Source organism: Poecilia reticulata, chromosome 3, assembly GCF_904066995.2.
Source record: "Poecilia reticulata chromosome 3, P_reticulata-male-v2, whole genome shotgun sequence".
Taxonomy (NCBI): Eukaryota; Metazoa; Chordata; class Actinopteri; order Cyprinodontiformes; family Poeciliidae; genus Poecilia; species Poecilia reticulata.
Genome location: NC_088832.1, coordinates 23,577,080 through 23,597,502, shown reverse-complemented (window position 1 = coordinate 23,597,502; position 20,423 = coordinate 23,577,080). Strand labels below are relative to the sequence as shown.

General features: G+C 36.2%; 1 protein-coding gene and 2 long non-coding RNA genes across 4 annotated transcripts; 1 reads left to right on the top strand and 2 right to left on the bottom strand.

The window, feature by feature from the left end:
• Window positions 1-5,219: 5,219 nt before the first annotated feature.
• LOC145551125 (uncharacterized) lies at window positions 5,220-7,112 on the bottom strand. Its single transcript, XR_014086943.1, has 2 exons — window positions 5,649-7,112; window positions 5,220-5,578 (listed from the first exon to the last, which is right to left on the bottom strand). It is a non-coding gene; the product is annotated as an uncharacterized LOC145551125 (long non-coding RNA).
• Window positions 7,113-7,123: 11 nt separating this feature from the next.
• Window positions 7,124-10,005, top strand: LOC145551124 (uncharacterized). 2 transcript variants are annotated; one of them, XR_014086942.1, is made up of 3 exons: window positions 7,124-7,341; window positions 7,445-7,584; window positions 8,596-10,005. It is a non-coding gene; the product is annotated as an uncharacterized LOC145551124 (long non-coding RNA). The 2 variants fall into 2 exon arrangements; XR_014086941.1 differs by lacking the exon at window positions 8,596-10,005 and having other exon boundaries at window positions 7,131-7,341; window positions 7,445-7,697.
• Window positions 10,006-12,036: 2,031 nt separating this feature from the next.
• Window positions 12,037-14,948, bottom strand: LOC103462787 (trypsin-like). Its single transcript, XM_081605289.1, has 6 exons — window positions 14,840-14,948; window positions 14,439-14,631; window positions 14,171-14,356; window positions 13,790-13,851; window positions 13,564-13,688; window positions 12,037-13,474 (listed from the first exon to the last, which is right to left on the bottom strand). Exons 1-6 carry the CDS (start codon window positions 14,871-14,873, stop codon window positions 13,328-13,330), a joined length of 747 nt encoding a protein of 248 aa, XP_081461415.1. The 5' UTR covers window positions 14,874-14,948; the 3' UTR covers window positions 12,037-13,327.
• Between the last annotated feature and the right edge of the window lie 5,475 nt (window positions 14,949-20,423).

Below are 20,423 nucleotides of genomic sequence, written 5' to 3'. Positions count from 1 at the left end.
AAGCAGAGCTGCATTAAACTTTAATGTGGAACTGCAGAAAAATGAAAAAAATAAAAGCAAAAATGTAATTGTTAATGCATGTCACCATGAGAAAAGCCTACTGCGTTTTGCTTAAAAAACTTTTTTTTAATAAAAATCACACATTTTTGTCTCATGAAGTGAAAAAATTATTTGCAAAACAAACTTATTTGTGCATGTCAAAAATCTTTTCTGGCTATTCTAAGTTTTTGTTTGTGACTCAAAGTTTTACTTGTGATTCTCACATGACGTCGTGGGCAGGGCCTAAAATCACAACAAAAGATTTCTGATGTGTGCAAATAAATGTTTGTTTGGCAAATAACTTTTTAAGTTCACAAGACAAAAATGAGTTATTTCATGTAAAAAGAAAGTTTTTTAAACAAAATGTTTTGTTTTTTTTAAAAAAGAAACCATTACAATTCCAAAAGTTTTGATTACAATTTTATTTTACTTAACTGAGGTTAGTTTTTTTTCCATTGAATAATTGGGGGAAGAATTGGTAACACTTTATTTGAAGGGGGGTGAATAAGACTGACATGACACTTTCATAAACATATTACACTTGTCATGAACTGTTTAAACTTTACCTTTAATAACATAAAGTTACCTATTTTTTAAAGTGCAATCACTAATACTTTTATAACAAATTTATATCAGTAATGATTTCTTGGTTAATGACATGTTGTCATAACAAAGACATTTGGAATAATGTCAACTTTGTATTAAAAGTGTCATAATTTACCGATGACGCTTTATGACAAAAGTCGTAAATATTCATGAAGGCTTCTTCATGTTCATGATAGGTGTTTATGACAGTGTCATGTCAGTCTTATTCACCCCCCTTCTAATAAAGTGTTACCAAACAATTTAACTTAATTCTCTGCGAACCAGACCCTAAACTTAAAGTCTGGATTGAGTTTTTTCCCCTTCATTAATGACACTTTAATTACATACATTATATCTATCATGTAGTTCAGGGTGAGTTATTTTTAATTCTAAATAAATATCCTTGTTGGTCTATTTAAGTGTTATTCTTCTTCAAGATACATTTACCTAACGCTAGAATAAATACAATGTACATTATGCAGCAAAGGAAATTAGAAGACAGGACATATATCCATTATGGAGATGATAGGTTTTATACGGGCGATGTGCCCTTATTGCATAAGCAATACTGAACTGAAGAATGACTATCATTAACAATACAGGGAAGACGTTTTTTAGTTATCTTGCGTTGCTAGCAAAGTCGTAACACACAGTCTAATGTCTGTATGATAAAAACACTGAATCGATAGATAAGAACAGTTTTTCCTCACCTGGCTGTCTCCTCCCGCTCAGTAGTTCTTCAGAGAAAGGCAGACGCAGAGGCCTGTCAGTGTCTGTTGTATTTCATTACCTCTCTGCATAAACCGCGACTCCGTGCTGAAGCAGAAACAATACTTCAACGTTTTCCATCATCTGACAAGTAGCAAGTCTACTCCACTTTCTTCACCATAAACTTTTTTTAATTCACCAAAAACTGTTCTGTAATCTGGAACGTTCGCTACATTGAGCTCCAGTTAGCCGCTTTATCTCACTGCGCGAGAGGCAATTGCGTCGTGCGTCATGGGAAAAAGGTCAAAGGTAACAAGGTGACCGGAGGGCTTATTACGTTGTACAAAAAAACCCAACAAAAAACTAAATAATTTTAGTACATGTTATTATGTGTCAGAAGAGGGCTTAGAAAAATAATAATACCCAAGGAAAACAAATAAAATAAAACATTGACCAAAAGGGCACTTGTGGACAAGGAGCAAAAGGGGTAGGTGCTGAAGCACCCCCAATTCCCTTTGCACGTGCCTGTAACTTAAGTAACCAACCAATGAAACAAGAACTTTTTCATTAACATTAAAGAATTGACTCAAAACAAGCAGCTCCTATATTTTGCTGCAAAGTTGTTAGCAAGTGATCCTTTGCTTTACAGTTTTTCTTGATTGCTTTGATGTATTTGTGAATACAAGAGGCTGAACAGCAGCACTTAGGGTCAAAGTGACATATTTTGTTAGCAAAAGGCTCAAACTGTGCCACAACATTTAAAATGTTAAACAAAAACAAATATTCCTCTCTCTCAGCCTTGAAATAAGCATAACATGTTCCAATCAATTATTACATAATAAACGACAAAATACAAAACTTGATCTTCAGTGAAGCCCAGAAGTTTTCAAAGTGTGGGAGATCTAGCCTCCATGCTAGTCTCTATTCTAGCAATCCATTCATTTTCTTACAAATTTGTCCCCAGTGGTGTCAAGAGGGGTTTTTTTGTAAATGCACATCTCCAAATATCTTTCATGACTGACAAACACCATCCTGTTAGCACCTCAGACCATGCATTAAATATAGAATCCATTTCATGCATAGCAGGCAGTGGACAGCTATCCAAAAGCCAGTTTCTTGTGTTTATATGGGTTTTTATTTTGCGCACAGACCACTAATGTGGTTATTAGTGCATCAAATAATACACTGCCATCTATTGGCCATCCACTGAAAGTGTAAGAAAATTTAGTTAAATCCAATATTGCAGACAGATGAAAAAACATGCCAACCCACTCAGGAATATCCAGTCCCTCCTTCTACTGTAGAAACTCTTGCAGGTAAAAAAATATATTATGACATGAAGAAAAGACTAATACTACTGATGTAGTTTCCAAATAACAACTTTGTATTTAGAAAAATTACCAAAAATCACCTGTCCACTAAAGTGGACATCATGCATCAGTGGCAATATTCTGACAGGTATTTACTGACATCATTACTCTGACTATAGAAATACAATATGCACCATTTACAGCAATTATTTTGGCTATTAAAGTGCAGCGGAGAGCATAATTATGATGAAAGTAAAAATGGGAAGGATAATTGCTGTAATTGTGGAGGGCAACATAGGGTGACTTATGGAGGATATGAAGTCAGAAGGAAAGCAATGGAAATCGAACAAGTCAACGTCACTAATAATATCAGTTATGCTGAAGCTGTTAAAAGAGTAAAACCTAAAGAAGTTACAAGGAAGGTTCAGCCGAATCCAACAACAGATCAGAAGCAGAGTGGAATTGAAACTGGGTTAACAGTTGAAAAGATTCTGTTGTTCATTGCATATGTAATTAATTGTACAGATCAGATCAAGTTAACATTAGTCTCAAATTCTTTAGCAGGTGTTTGTTTATAGCAAGTTTACAATAAAACAACTATAGGAAGTGATCAGTATCCTATTAGGACTGAAATAAAGTTAAATGTAGAGAGGTATTGTATAAAAGGGATAAAGAAGTGGTCTTTTAAGTCCGCAGACTGGGGAAAATTTAGGAAAATTAGTGAAATAAAAATGCTAAAAGTAGATATGAACAGTAGTATTGATGATTTAAATTCTTCTATATGTAATGCTATATTTGAAGCAGCTAATCAGACTATAAAGAAGGAAAGAGGGGGAAGTGACAGAAGGTTGGTACCATGGTGGACATCAGTATGTACTAAAGTTATAAAGAAATGAAATAAAGCCTTCAAATTATTAAAAAGAAATCATAATTTTCAGAATCTGAATGAATACAAGAAATTGCAAGCAAATGCAAGAAGGGTTATTAAAAAGTGATTATTGGAGGAGTTTTTGTAATTCAATAGGGAAAGAGACAGATATTCGTAAGATCTGGGCAACAATTAAAAGGATGAATGGGATTAAGAGAGTGAGTGGAAATCCAATACTAAATTGAGAAATAACAGCAGTTACTGACAGAGAAAAGGCAAAAATGTTAGTAAATACTTTTGTTAAAATTCATAGTTCTGAAAATATTAGTGAAGGAGGAAAAAAAGGAAGGCAAAAGACAATATTGGAGAACATAAATGTATTGCAGCAAATGGAAGATACAAATGATCCATTAAATATGTCTTTTACAATAAATGAACTAAATAGGGAACTTAAAAAAATTAAGTTATCAGCTCCAGGAAAAGATCAAATTTATTATGTTATGGTTAGTAATTTAAGTGAGTCTTCTAAAAATATTTTATTAGAAATGTATAGCAGGATATGGGAGGATGGGAAGCTGCTAAAAAGTTGGAAGGAAGCAGTGATTATTCCAATCCGAAAACCAGGGAAAGATGAATCAAAACCAGAAAATTATCTTCCGATAGCGTTAACATCCAACTTATGTAAGATAATGGAGAGAATGATAAATGAAAGATTAATATATTATATGGAAAAGAAGGGACTTATATCGTCTTATCAGAGTGGTTTCAGGAGAGGGAGAAGTACAATGGATCCAGTTTTATGTTTAGAGCATGAAATTAGAAAGGCTCAAGTGAATGAAGAGTGTTGTGGCAATATTTTTTGATATTGAGCGAGCATATGATATGATGTGAAGGGAAGGGTTATTAATTTAAATGAGAAGAATGGGTATAAATGGTCATGTGTTCAGATGGCTCAAAAATGTTCTAGAAGGAAGACAAATACAAGTGAGGATAGGGAAGGATTATTCTGAGTATGAATATAGAAATGGGACACCACAGGTTAGTATAGTAAGTCCGTTATTGTTTTCAGTGGTAGTTAATATGTTTAAAGTAGAGGGTGGAATGGGATTTTCACTTTTTGCTGATGGAGCAATGTGGAAAAGAGAAAAAATTTTGAATTTATTGTTAAAAAGCTTCAGGGAGCAATTTTAGCTGTAGAAAAATGATCATGTAAATGGGGTTTTAAACTCTCTATAGAAAAAAAAAGTTTTTTTTACAAGAAAAAGAGTTGATGAAAAAACTAAATTAAAATTATATGGACAAGATTTAGAAAGAGTTAAACAATTTATATTTCTTGGAATGTGGTTTGATGAAAGAATGACATGGGAAGTGCATATTAAGAAAATAATAGATAAGTGTAGGAAAGTATTAAATATAATGAGGTGCTTAGTTGGAACAGAGTGGGGAGCTGATAGAAAATCATAAAAATACAATTTATACTGGGTTAATTAGGTCAGTCCTGGATTATGGATGAATAGTTTACAATTCAGCAGCAGATTCAAACCTCCATAAGTTAAATATTATCTAGCATCAGACTTTAAGAGTATGTACCGGTGATTTTAAAACATCTTCAACACCAGCATTACAGGTTGAAATGGGAGAAATGCCTCTTAATGTCATAATGTGAGGTACCAGGACTCGAAGGCAAGCAACAACTACAGACACCAAACTCAGTTTAACAGATTTATTGAACAATAATGGGGGGACGGATGGAGAGGTGTAGACCAGCAGCAGCAGGGAGGAACCAGGCCAGAGGAGGAACTAAGAAATGGGTGAGTGGTTAGACAGAGGAATAATGGTGTGACCTGGTAAAGGCTTATGGTTTGAGGGTTCAGATGAGCAGAGGAGGGTACAGCAGTTGGGGCAGTGAGGGGGTTTGCAGGTGGAGGAGTTCCAGCAGGTAACTGACAGTGGACAGGCAGCAGCAGGGTGGTGGTTGTGGAGGAATCCAGGGGGCTAGGCCTAGCAGAACAGCGAGGATCAGGTTGTCCAGGTGGATCAGACTCTCAGAGAGAGGTCAGAGCTGGTTCTAGGAGGAAAGAAGAGGTGTCAGGAACAAGTAAAACACTTGCAACACAGCACTAAGAGCTAGAGTGTACCACTGTAGAAGCGGAACCATCTGGCATCTTCTTCCAGGAAGCCACTCCTATTTAAGGCCCTTGCTGATTGGAGATGATGAGCACCAGCTGGATCCCATCAGCCTGCCACCCTGAAAATGTAGAGAAAACACTTCCCTGCAGAACCCAACACTTAAGGGATCAATTATCCTTAAAGTATTGGTCAAATTTACAGGGACAAAGAAACGATCATCCAACATTAGAGGTGCTTAAACACATCTGGGAAAAGTAAAAAAAAAAAAAAAACAATTAAAGAGCTTTGGATAGATAATAAACTCTAAAGTTAATTAAATTAATTTAAATCAGTTAGATATATGTCAGGCAGTTCCATTACTGCAGTTCCACCTTGGATACTTCCTGATGCTGAGGTTGATTTTTCTTTTTTAGAAAAAAACAACAAAGATAAATATCACCTTATGGATAGATATATAATACAAGAATACTTAAATGAATATTATAACTATATATAAATAAATATATTATAAATATGAGCTTTGGTTAAATATAAAACGGGCTTTAATGCAGAAAATGATCATATATATATTATAAATATACACAGATGCATCAAAAAATACAACTAATAAGGTAGGGATAGCATTTATTGTGCCACAGTTTCAAATTAAAGTAGGAAAAAGGATTAGTGATGGAGTCTCGGTGTATACAGGAGAAATGCATGCTTTGCTTTTAGCAGTTTAATGAGTGGAAGAGGTAAGACCATTAAAATCAATTATTTGCTCAAATTCTAGTTCTTCGTAATTCAGTTTGCAAAATAATAAATCAGATAGTAGACCAGATATATTAATTGAAATACAACAAACACTTTACAGAATCAATATGATGGGGCTAACAGTAAATTTAGTTTGGGTTCCAGGACATTACGGGATTATGGGGAATGAAATGGCAGACAGAATGGCTTAAGAGAGTACTAATCGGGTGAGTATAGATATTATTGTTAGTTTTAGTATAACAGAAATAAAGGCTATAATTAAACAAAAAACAAGAGAGGTGGCAAAAGATATGAGAAGAAGAAAAGAAAGGAAGGTGGTTATATAAAATTCAAACGACTATTGGACAAATGAGAAGAACAGAAAGAATAAGGAGAGAAGAGATAATTATTTCATGGTTTAGAATCGGACATACAGGACTAAATAGGTCATTATTTCTGATAGGGAAACATCAGACAGGGAAATGTGACTGCAGGGAAGATGAGACAGTGGAACATGTTATTTTGAGTTGTAGAAATTATTTGATGCAAAGAAATAACTTAATTAGAAACCTTAGTAGCATGAAAATGAAATTTGATAATGTTGATTTATTGCAAAAAGATTCAGGAAGTAGAGTATATGAGGCCTTATTTTATTTTTTAAGACAGAGGAAGTTGTTTAATAAGATATAGGTTTTTTTTTGTTCGTTTTTTTTGTCATGTGGTCCAAACTCTTTATCAGTTGGTGCCGGTAATGCTTACCTAACGTTTTATGCCAACCGCCAATAAAATTCAACTAGAAGAAGAACTAGATGAAGGAGAGGGGTGAAGACTGATCCTGTAAGTAACAGAGACGGATACAATGCCGAGCGAGGGGTGGACGGAATCCGCACGCCAGGCACAGAGCACCGGGAGGTGAACCGACGGCCCAGCACAGAGGATCAGGGCAGAGGGGAACCTCTGCCTGCGCCTGTAAGTAGTGCTCCGTCTCGATCAGAGAGTATCGGCAGGGAATATATCTCTCGACGAAGTATTGGTGCGGGGATGCTAGCGTCTTCCTGCTTCTTTCTTTCAGCCGGATCGGTCTGAAAAGAGACGTGGCACGCCGAACAGGGGAGCAATGCTGAAGCCTCCCAGAGTCAGCTGGGGATCGGCAAGTGAGCATGCTGCAGGTGTATCGCCTTCACCTGGAGCCCAACTGGTGGCCTCTGATCGGTGACTTTCTTTTAGGACAATTACTGACTCTTGAATTTTATTAAGAAGAAAATGACTGTTTTATTGGGTCACTGTTGAGGGGTCTCAGTTCAAATAAAACATTTTGAATTTGATTGTTCAGCTGTTAGGGATTTGAGATGTTTGCTCCACCTTGTACCAAAGACGAAGTGTGGGGCCATATTGGTCACACTAGCATAAAGGTCTGGCTGTTAAACTGGACCAATCCTGGTCGCTATCAAGATTAATTTCTATTAGCAGCTTAACAAATCTTTGCATTACATTATCAAGGCACATTAAAACAAACCTTTATCTTGGATTTTTTCTATTCTTGCCCTTTCTTTTCTCCCTTCCTGAAGGATAAATCCTTTTTTGAGATAGTTTTGGTTACTTAACTTCTGACCGGAGCTTTGGACCTTAGATGCTCTGCTCATTGTACAGCAGCTCATGATACCAGCTGTATCTACTGCGGCCACCAGGGGCCCACAAGAGCAATATTTTTTTTTCTTTTCATCAATAAAGTTATAATTTATACATACCACCATACCAACTTTATGTATAAAGCACTTTAAAACAACCACAGCTGATACAAAATAGGGTGCTGTGGTGGCAGAGGGGCAAATCACAACCCATGTATTGAGGCCTTAGTCCTCATGCCGGTGGTCGCAAGTTTGATTCCCAGCCTGGTGACATTTGCCGCATGTCTTCCCCCTCTCTCATAACCCTCTTTCCTGTCAAACTACTTTCAAATAAAGGACACTAGAGCCAACAAAACCTAAAAAAAACAGCTGATACAAAGTGCTGTACATTAAAAAATAACATAAAAATAATAACTCATAGTTTAAAAACAAAAACATACAATTTAAAACTAGATCCCGCTGAAGTTGAAAGCCAAGTAAAATAGATGGGTTTTAAGTCGAACTTTACAAAATATATATATTATTGTTAAAAAAATAACAATAGTGAAATTGATTAATCACAAATACAAGTGGCCAAAATGAGTTTTCTCTGCAGGGTGTCTGCATAGAAAACTTCTATGAAGCTCGGTCATCCAGGAGGAACTCAGAGTAGAGCCACTGCTCCTCCACGTCAAGAGGAGCCAGTTGAGGCTCGGGCATCTGGTCAGGATGCCTCCTGGACGCCTTCCTGGTGAGGTGTTCCGGGCACGTCCCACCGAGAGGAGGCCCTGAGGAAGACCCAGGACACGCAGGAGGGACTATGTCTCTCGGCTGGCCTGGGAATGCCTTGGGGTTCCCCCGGAGGAGCTGGAAGAAGTGGTTGGGGAGAGGGAAGTCTGGGCCTCCTTTCTGAAGCTGCTGCCCCTGTGACCCGACCCCAGATAAGCAGCAGAAAATGGATGGATGGATGGTGAAATTGTGTGTTTTTGATATTATGACATAGAAATTATTACTAAAAAATAAGCTCCATTGAGGGGGCCCCCTAGTGGCCTTGGGGCCCTAAGTGGCTGCTTAGTTTGCTTTGCCAGTCCTGGTCCTGATGGGTGTGGTTTGTATCCAAATGCAGCAGGCAGGAGATGAAAAAGTTCTGTAGTAGATTTAATTAAAAATCTAATTTAAAGAAAAACAAAGAGCAAGGCACAAAAATAAACCCAAACCAGAGACATGAAGAGAGCAAGAGGAAACCAGGGCGAAGGGATGAGGAGCAGTGGCCTGGAGTAACAAGATGAACCGGCAAGTAACCGTCTGTGATTTGACTAATTAGAGACGTGATTATATATTCATCTGCTAATAAAAAAATGTTTTATGAGGCTAAAGGTTAGTTTAGTGTAAAGTGGAGCTAATGTTCTAACAAAGTTCAAGTTAAGGACACGCATGAATACAAAAATAGAAAAAAGCCCTGATGCCACAATGTGAAAATCATAAATGTAACTAAAATATCCTTCGTAAAAGAAACTATGAATCTTGTGATTTTCATAGACAAGAAATGTTACAAGAAATTCATAAGGAACACTCTGTTATGGACAAAAGGACTCTGTCTTTTCTGTTTTATCTGCTCACGTACACGGCTGCATGCTGACATAACCACAACATTTAAGACTGACAACAGTCACACACAAAGAAAAACTGATGAAGGCATGAAACACCTTAGAGAGGAAGCAGAATGAGGAGAAAATAAAGCAGAACTTGCTCCACAATCTTTGCTTCACTTGGTGTCTCCCCTAAGGTGAGCTGAGTGGAGCTCAGCTGGACGGTGAATGTTACTCTGTATCTGCTCCATTTGGACGACATGGAAACATTTGATCATTTTCTGCATTAAAGCCTGTTTTATATTTTAAATTCAAAGCTCATTATTTCTCAATGTAATGATACTGGGATTTTAGTCGGGTCTTTTGGTGCATCATAGTTGGAGAATAGATGAATCAATGAAAGAAATAAAACAAATCTTTGCTTCTGTCATGATAAATGTCTTTATTTTTGTCACATCACTAACACACCTTATGGGTCACTTCTACCACAGAGGTCCTGTGTAACGTCTTGCACAAATAAGCCCTAATAAGTCCATCTTGATTTTTTACATTTAATTTTCCTTTGAAAGAGTTGACGGCGTTGAAATATTAAGTGGTCCATATCTGTGGTTTCCTAACATAAGATGAGAGTGAGATCGCTTCAGACATTAAACTAAAGCACATTTATGCTAAAAGGTGTTAGAAGAGATAAAAACAGTATCTACGACAAGATAAAATAAATACATTGTATTGGCAGTTGATGCTGTCTCTTTTAGGCCTCATCTCACCAAACTGGTACCAGTGCCTAACTGGTTCAAGAACTTATTAAACTATACTTATCTGTGTTTCCACCAAGTCATTAAGTGCTACTTCTGAAAACAAAAGAAGCCAGCAGCCAGTCAAAACATCATAATCACCGTGTCTGAAACGTCGCAGTTTAGTTTTGTTTTTGAAAATACAGCAGGATAATAAAAAGAAACAGAAACCCAACACCTTACACTATAAACGCACTCATTTCTACCATTTTTAGTCCAGTTAGTATCTCAAATATCTTAGTAGACTTGAAATTAGACAAAACTAACTTTGCAGCCAGATGGAGGAGTTTGTTTTAAGCAAATAATTCCTTAATATTGGCAAAAAAGTAAGAGTTTTAAGTGAAATAATCTGCCAGTGGAGCTAGTACTTTTTAAAAATCAATACTAAGGAATTATTAACTTTAAACAAGCTCATATTTGATGCTAAAGAGTTACTTGTTGATTTTGTCTTACTTCAAGTGAGCTAAGACATTTGCACTAGGAACTAGACCAAAACAATTTGGTAAGATTTTGTGTTTTTGCAGAGCAGTAACGGTAAGATACTGGATTAGTGTCAGAACTACATATGCAAACTTATTTTCCTGCACCTTATTTTGAAATCACTCCTCAAGGTGTTTAAGTAAGTCATTATTTTAAATTTAAACAACAAAACTTATTTCGAAATCAGTTTGATAACATCGAGGGACTCTTAAAATTTCCACAGTTTTAATAAATTATGCCCTAGCAGCTGTTTAATCCTCTGTTCTGTTCTTGTGCAGAATAACACATATATTTACCACAGAGATCACTTATTAATTGTTCTTTGTTTGGGAAATATGTAGTGTTTTTTGGTGTTGAATCCTAAAACACATAGTGGCATTGTTGTCAGTTGCTATGGAAACGACTCTACGTGTACATAGGCTGATACAGAGGGTATTAAATTAATAATATCTGCATTTCCAACTTTCATTGAGTTGACAGAATTATTCTACATCGGCAGTGCTGCTATAGATGACGTGTAAAATAGTCTTTTTGCTCTCAAACGTTGTGCGCATGTGCAAAATATGTAAACAGTACCATGAAAGGTGTCTATATTTGTAAATCTGATTATGATTAGGTCAGTGCCTCACCAGCTAACCTCACCTCATGTCACTGCTGAAGAATAAAATGAATAATAAAATAACTCCTCTAGAAAAAGTTTGCATCATTTAATAACAGCTTAATTAAACATTCCTGGTTCCATAGAAATGAGTAAAAATAATTTAATACAATACTTTGGACTGTTATTATTGAATTAGTAAGGCTATCATATTTGATGATGCAAACCTTCTTTTCTGTTTAATTTGATGTAATATTATCAGTGAAAATGTAAGAATAAAGTATTGAATGACATATTTTAGCATTACTAACACATTATAACTTTTGTCAGATATTACTATAACATTTTCAGAGACCTTTTGTCATTTAAATTTTTTCAAAGGTTTTACACAATAGATTTTAATTTCAACAATGAAAATACATATTTTTTGCACTTCCTATTTTATCTGCAGGTGATTCTTATGTTAATGTTTTTAAGATAATTCTTTTTCATAGCTTTATGTTACCCTATAAAAAATGTTTAAAAAATTAAAGTGCTGTTGTAGAAATTTTATGAAGGAATGAGAATCTGTTTCAATAGTAAGAGAAAGATTAATCTTTGTCTTTAAGTTTCTTTATTCGAAGGCAAAAGCGTTCGAAGACCCGTCTCACTGATTGCAGTCAGGAGAAGAGCCCTGAGCAACACACATCACATCGTTTATAGTCACAGCAAGACAAAGACCCTCCCAAAGTCTGATGTTATCTCTACTGCCAGATGGCCACAGAGACACCCTGACCCCCTCCTCATGAACTATCCCTCACCTCTTGGAGGAGATGATATTATGGCAGGATGGAGATCTGATAAGGATTTTAGGAGGAACTTCTAACACTTCTTTGTCAGTTCATGGGGTCAGGTCAAACAGAGTACAAACTACTTTCCACACATCAGTCCTTTAAGACAATTATCAGATCAAGCATTTTACCCAAGATATCTTCAGGTCTCATAGCTGCGGAAACATCTAAACATTATCTGCAAACTTATGGAAAACTTATGGAATGGAAAAACACATCTTACAGAAATACAAAATACAGCAGATATAATCAGTAAATAAATGGTAAAAAGTATCATCAGTTCCATCAAAGAAAGAAATAAGACTAAAAACAAAATTTTCTATCACAGTGCAAAAGAGGAAATATTTTTTAATCATTTTTATGTTGAATTTATGGCAAGTAGAAGCTACCATTAATTAGTTTAACCAGTTTTTAAATATTTTCTTAAAACTTCTTTCATTCCAAATTTTGACTTTTAAAATGTTCTTAATTACATAACTTTTTATTTCTTTGTATGTTTATTTAAAATGTGATGTTTTTTTCCCATTTTTACATTAGCATTTTACTTGTTAACGGCTGTATTATGTGACTTCTGTTTTATTATTTTTGTGCACAGCTCTTTGGTCGTGTTGCAGTTTAAAGTTCTCTAGAACTATATCAGGAATAGTAACTCCAGAGCTGCAGAGTTTAGATGCTGCATATACATTTCTGATGTAAAATAAATTCAAAAACTTAATAAATTACTTCAGGTGTTTCTCTTCATGTGAGTTAAAACTCATGTCACATTTTTAGACTCAGTTCAGGGAAACTGAACAAACTGAACCATGAATGTAAAGACAATCATCCAGAAAATGTTTCTTTTTCATGCATTTAGTGACTTATTTTTCATTTCTGAGGTGAAGATTTTTTTTTCAGGTGAAGAGAAAGCTCCAATAAGGAGGTGAAAATCAGGTGAGAAAAAACGAAACAATTAATTTATTCTTATTCTATAAACATGTGGATCAAACTGATGAAGATAAAATTATAAGATTATATGTGAGAAGAAATTTGATGAGAATTTTATTTCACGATAGTTTTTTTATTGAATCCCAGTTCTTTGTTTAATCCACCCCACATATTTACACACATCCATGATTGCAGCTGGTCTCTGACATGCATCTTCTCCACTAGCATAAATCACTCCATAAATCTTGCCGTTGTATATCGCTGCTCCACCACAGTCGCCCTGTAAAAAAATGTATATCAATATATTTATGTTGTAAAACAGAAAAGTCTTCTAATTTCTGTAGAGCGATATTCAAGAAACAAACTTACATGGCATATATCCTTGTTCGGTCTTACAGCATAGAACATAAACCCATGACTCGGCACAACGAGGGAAACAGCAACAACATTCATGTCGACACACTGAAGATGTGATGGAATAGGAGCATCAATCACTGTAGAGAAACATAAAAATTATAAAAATGTTCTTCACTCAACCTTTACTGTAGAGACAGAAACAAATATTTTATTCTCATAACTTCAATATTTCTCTCACATCGCCGATTATTGGGCCCGGTTGTCGTTGCTCCCTCTCCTGCCAGCTGAACAACACCGCCTCTAAAACACAATAAGAATAAAATGCAAAAATACAGGACAACAATGTAGAAAATTAATTGTTATGAAAAACAATGAAAGAACTGAAAATAAATCCATGAAGGACTTCATCCTCTGACACAGGAGTGTCCACCTCCAGTCCTCAGTGACGGCATCCTGCGTCCTTTACATGTGTCTCTGGTCCAACACACCTGAGCTAAACGGGTTCTGGTTCTGCTGGTGGCCTGATTACCTGACTCAGGTGTGCTGAAGCAGAGGCAGCAGGACTGGAGGAGCAGGACAGAAAACCTGAAGTCAGGTTTCGGATAAGAGAAGGAATTACCTTCTAAGATGACGCCTGCAGTCTGGTAGCCGAGCAACTGGGACATCTGTTACTGGTGTATGAAGCTTCAGTAACATGATGCCATGCTGGCGGTTGTCATGAGTATAAATCACAGGATCATGTCGGATTACCTGATTGTAATGTATAACCGTCCGTGGATGAACTTTTAACATTGCTACGACAGTCCTGCAGGAAAGGTTAGATTTTATTGAAGATACAGAAAACCTGATCATCGGCAGATAAAAGTGTATTTATGTCTCTTACCTACCATCCTGGCTCTGACGTCCAGCATAGAGTTGAAGTCAGGATCCACTGACTGTGGATCAGAGATCCTCCACAGCGTCTCATATGAGTACCATTGCTGCTCTCCAGCCGAACATGATAAAGACGCTCTGTGTTATCACAGTTTTGACCTCCAATGATTCTCTTCCGCAGAGAAACACCTGAGTTGACTGAAACAGCTGAAGAAGAAAAAGGAGGACTTTACTCAGAAATAAGGTGCAAACATTGCTGCAGGAACAGAAAGAGGATAAACAAAGATTAAAAAGCATCACAGTTTATATGCAAAGAAGTTTCATTCTGAAACAGAATCAGAGGGAAGTCTGAGAGTCACCGAGAGCAGCAGCCTCTCTGGAACCAGTGGAAATGTCTCCAGTGTTTCCGACTCACCCAGCCCCAGCAGCAGAACCTTCAGCAAATACATTGCTGGTCCAGCTTGCTGTGAATGTCTGCAGTCCTGCAGCAGCTTTTAAACTCTGTTCACAACTTCCTGCTGGAAAGAAAGCCACCAATCACAAGACAGACACTGATCTGTCCAATCACAGGTCAGACACTGATCTGTGCTGTCATCAACATATAGAGGATCTTTAACATCTCGTCGTTCTCAAACACTTGAAAAAAGTTCTTGTTCCATTGACAGATTTCACTAATAAAACATTTCCCCCTCTCATAACTTAAATCAGCAAATGAAATAATTTTTTCATCAATATTAAGGATTTGACTAAAAATAAGCAGCTCATACATTCTACTGTAGTTACTTGTAAAATAGTTGAGCTTTATCTGAGGTGAACTGAGAGACTTGCACTAGAAAATAGACTAAAAATAATTGGTAAATTTTCTGTTTTTGTAGTGAACACGCTTGCAGTGAGTTTTGGTCCAAGGAAAACTTGATTGTAAACTTGATGGAATGAAACAGATTTTCTGAAGAAAGAGCGAATCGTCCTTGTTTTCAGGTTGATGATTTTTTAAAGAAAAACCTACAAGAATTCACATCTGCCTTTGCTCCTGAAAGTAAATAAATCATTTTGTTTATTGATGAGGTGTGAAAATTAACCTCTTTATAAACAAAAAGGGTTTGCTTCTTTTATTTTGAAAAAGAATAATATTACAGTGCTGGGTGGTGAAGAGCATTTGCATTTTTTGTAAATGCAAAATTACAACTAAGAATTAAAACTCAGAAATTCACCCGCTTAAATGAAAACAATTCTGATTTTAAAACACATTTAAAGGAAAACTATGGTAAACTTTTAAACGATGTGATTCTTTTTATAAAAAACACAGACCTCTTTCATCACCCATGATATTTTGCTTTTACAGTTTTTCTTGATAGCTTTGATGCAATTGTGAAGATGTGGCTGTACAGCAACACTTAGGGTCAAAGTGACACATTTTGTTAGCAAAATCGGTGGTGGTGAGAAAGACGCTGGCAGGCCCAGGTAGACATGATGTAAATGATGATTTAATGATTAATCCAAAAACCAGAGAGCAGACTGATGACATGGTGACAAACCTGCTCTGCCAGCTTAGTGACCTTCATCAATAACTTCTGGACCTACTAGCAGCGCTTTCACCTCTTTGGGAGAAGAGGAGGTAATCTTAGCAAACATGGAATAAGACTGCTAACTGCAAATACTTTTCATTTTATCAACAAGAACAACAATGTGACCATCGCTTCAGAAGAACAGGCTCAAGGATGTCTGACTAAGATGGAAGCCTCCGCTTATCAAGAGCAAAGTGTCCCAAAACAAAGTGATAAGACATCAACTAGGAACAGAATGATTGGTTCCCCTCCTTCTTCCCTCCTCCCTCTCTGCTCCTACACTCACTCAGAAGATCAGAGTTTCCCAGGAAGTCAATCACTAAAGAGAATCGGGTTGCACCTGAACCGCCTGAAGATGCTGGTGGGGGATCCGGGTCAGAGAGGAAAACAGACGGACTCCTCCTCCCAGCAGGATGGTATGGATCAAGTTTCACCTCGGCACGACTCTCCGTTCCTCTAACATAGCAGACCTCACTTCATCTAAGCCACCTGCCTCTAACCTCCCTGAAGATCCAGCACTCTGCGTTTCTGATGTCTGAGACCGGGGTCCAGATATTATCTTTGCAACCGTCTTCCACCAGAATGTGTCTGGCCCCCCGACATTGCATAGCAGTACATTACCTGTCCGGATCACTACAAGAAAAGTTACAAAAAACAGAAATACAAAAAGCAGTGGTCTTAATTCAAACCTCAGACTGATCCCCTGTCTAAAGGAACCTCAGACTGAAGAGCTTTCAGCCTCCAAGTCACTTAAACTGGCTCTTTTAAATACGAGATCTCTCTGTGCTAAAGCTCTATTAATTAATGATTTCTTCACCGAGCATAATATTGATGTTTTATTTCTTACAGAAATAAAAAATTTCTGTTTATTTCTTACAGAAATAAAACATGAATGAAAATAATGAACCAATCGTACTAATTGAATCAGCGCCTTCTAACTACAATTTTTTAAGTGAGAATAGAAAACACAAAAAAGGAGGAGGTGTGGCTTCAATATTTAAAAATACCATGAACTGTAGCAAAATCTCATTGGGTAATTTTATGTATTTTGAATATCTTGGAATTGAGGTAAAAGGCCACAAACGAACTTTGACACTAACTCTATACAAAACCCCAACATATGTGGAAAATTTCTTTACCGACTTCAATGAGCTTCTATCTCTCATATGCATTGATTATGATTGTTTAATAATTGTTGGTGATTTCAACATTCATGTGGATAACCCCCACAACCGAGGGGCAAAAAAGCCCTTCAATATATTAGAGAGTTTTGGTTTAACACAACATGTCAAACAAACAACACACACTCAGGGACACACACAGAACCTGGTTATCAGTAAGGGTGTGAATATTTCCAATGTCTCTGTAACTGATGTGGCCCTGTCGGATCACTTTGCTGTTATCTTTGACAGTTCTTTATGCATTAACCCACTTGTACAAAAAGCTACTATCACAAAACGTATTTTCACAGAAAACACAGCAGAAACATTTAATCAAATCTACTCTTCTTCCTCGCCCGTAAGCTATAATGACATAGATAAGTTGGTAGATGATTTTCAGTGCAAACTTTCAGATGTCATTGATTACATTGATTGATTATATGCAAAAAAGTTTCATTCTGAAACAGAATCAGAGAGAAGTTTGAGAGTCACAGAGAGCAGCAGCCTCCCTGGAACCAGTGGAAGTGTCCCTAGTGTCTCCAGTGTTCGCGACTCACACAGCCCCAGCAGCAGCAGAACCTTCAGCACAGCCATTGCTGGTCCAGCTTCCTGTGAGTGTCTGCAGTCCTGCAGCAGCTTTTAAACTCTGTTCACAACCTCCTGCAGGAAAGAAAGCTACCAATCACAGGGCAGACACTGATCTGTCCAATCACAGGACAGACACTGATCTGTCCAATCACAGGCTAGACACTGATCTGTGCATAGTACATCTGCATACAGAGGAACTTTAACATTTCATCGTTCTAAAGAAACTTGAAAAAAGTTCTTGTTCCATTGACAGTTTATTTCAGTAATAACCAAACATTTCCCTTTATTAACAGGGCCGTACAGAGACCACTAAAGGGGCAGGTGATCAAAAAAGGGCACTTCTAACCGCATTCTTGGACAGAATATTAACAAATCCTCTCAGCTTTCAGAGTTTAATAAACAATGATAAATTACAAAATTGTGAGATAGACAATCAAAGCTAAGGAAAATCTCTATATAGAGTATACAACTATGCATATGTAAGATATTTTATACTCATGGCGAGCACCAGCATGGCATCATGTTACTGAAGCTTCAGACACCAGTAACAGATGTCCCACTTGCTAAGATACCAGACTGCAGGCGTCATCTTAAATGTAAGTCTTTCTCTGAAACATGACTTCAGGTTTTCTGTGTCCTGCTCCTCCAGTCCTGCTGCCTCTGCTTCAGCACACCTGAGTCAGGTAATCAGGCCACCAGCAGAACCAGAACCCTTTTAGCTCAGGTGTGTTGGACCAGAGACACATGTAAAGGACGCAGGACATAGTCACTGAAGACTGGAGGTGGACACTCCTGTGTCAGTGGATGAAGTCCTTCATAAATTTATTTTCTGTTCTTTCATTGTTCTTCAATAGTGTTCAGCTGGCAGGAGAGGGAGCAACGACAACCAGCCCCAATAATCAGCAATGTGAGAGAAATATTGATGTTATGAGAATAAAATCTTTGTTTAAAAGAAGGTTGAGTGAAGAACATGTTAATGATTCTCATGTTTCTCTAAAGAGAGAATTTCCTCTATTCCAGCAAATCTTCTGTGTTGTCGACATGAAAGTTGTTGCTGCTTCCCTCTACGTGCTGCCATATGGGCATATATTCCGTGCTGAATCACCGAACAAGGATATATGCTATGTAAGTTTGTTTTTTTCCCAATAATGCTTTGCAGCGATTAGAAGACTTTTCTATTTCACAACATAAATATATTGATATAAATTTTTTAACAGGCCGACACTGGTGGAGCAGCGATGCACAATGGTATGATTTATGGTGTGATTTCTTTTGGTGGAGAAGATGATTGCCGGAGTTCAGCTGCAATCATCAATGTGTGTAAATACAAGGACTGGATTAAAAGAACATTTAAGCGTGGAAAATAAACTATTGTGGAATAAAACTCATTTAATTTCCTCTCACATGTATTTTTATTGTTGTATCTTCATCAATCTAATCTACGTTTGTAGAATTAGAATAAATTGTTTTTGTTTTTTCCTACCTGATCTTCACCTCCCTAATGGAGCTTTCTCTTCACCTCAGAAATGAAAAATAAATCAATAAATGCATGAAAAAGAAAGATTTTCTGGCTGATTGTCTTTACATTCATGGTTCAGTTTGTTCAGTTTATATTTTCCTGAATTGGGTCTAAAAACATGAGTTTTAAATCACATGAAGAGGAGAAACAGAAGTAATTTATTTATTCAGTGTTTGTCTTTATTTTACATCAGAAATGAACATGCAGCCTCTAAACTATGCAGCTCTGGAGTTACTATTCCTGATTTAGTTCTAGAGAACTTTAAACTCCAATACGACCAAAGAGTTTTGCACAAAAATAATGAAACAGAAGTTGCATTATACAACTATTGACAAATAATAAAATCCTAATAATGTAAAAATAATAGAAAAAAACATCAAATTTTTAATGAAGACACAAAGAAATAAGTTTACTTAAAAACATTTTAAAAGTCAGAGATTGGAATGAAATAAGTTTTACGAAAATATTTGAAAACAGGTAAAACTAATTAATGGTATCGTCTAGTTGCCACAAATTCAACATGAAAATCATTGAAAGTTGTTGTCTTTTGCAGTTAAAGTTTTATTGTCAATTTATAATATATATATATATATATATTTCTTTTTATTGGATAACATAAAGCTATAAAAAGGGATTATCTTAAAAACATTAACATATAAATGGCTTGTAAAATAAGGGAGGAAGTGCAAGGATATTTATTTATATATATTTCACTGTTGAAATTAAAATTTAACTTACGTTTATTGTGTAAAACATTTCAGAAATTACAATTTAGTTACAAAAACTGACGTGACAGTAGTTATCTGTTAATTTTATAGTTACATCTAATAAATGTTATGTGTTAGTTTTGCTAAAATATGTCATTAATACATTATTGTTATGTTTTCATAACTTTTACATAAATTTAAACAGAAAAGAAGGTTTGCATCATCAAATATGATGGCCTTATTCAATAATAGTCATCCAAATAATGGCATTAATTAACTTGATCTTTGTTTGCATATTAGCTCCACTTTACCATACCATACCAACTTTATTTATAAAGCACTTTAAAACAACCAAAGCTGATACAAAGTGCTGTACATTAAAACACAGCATAATAAAAAAAATAAAAACTCTTACAGTTTAAAAACAAAAACATACACTCTTTGTATCAAATTAAATTTT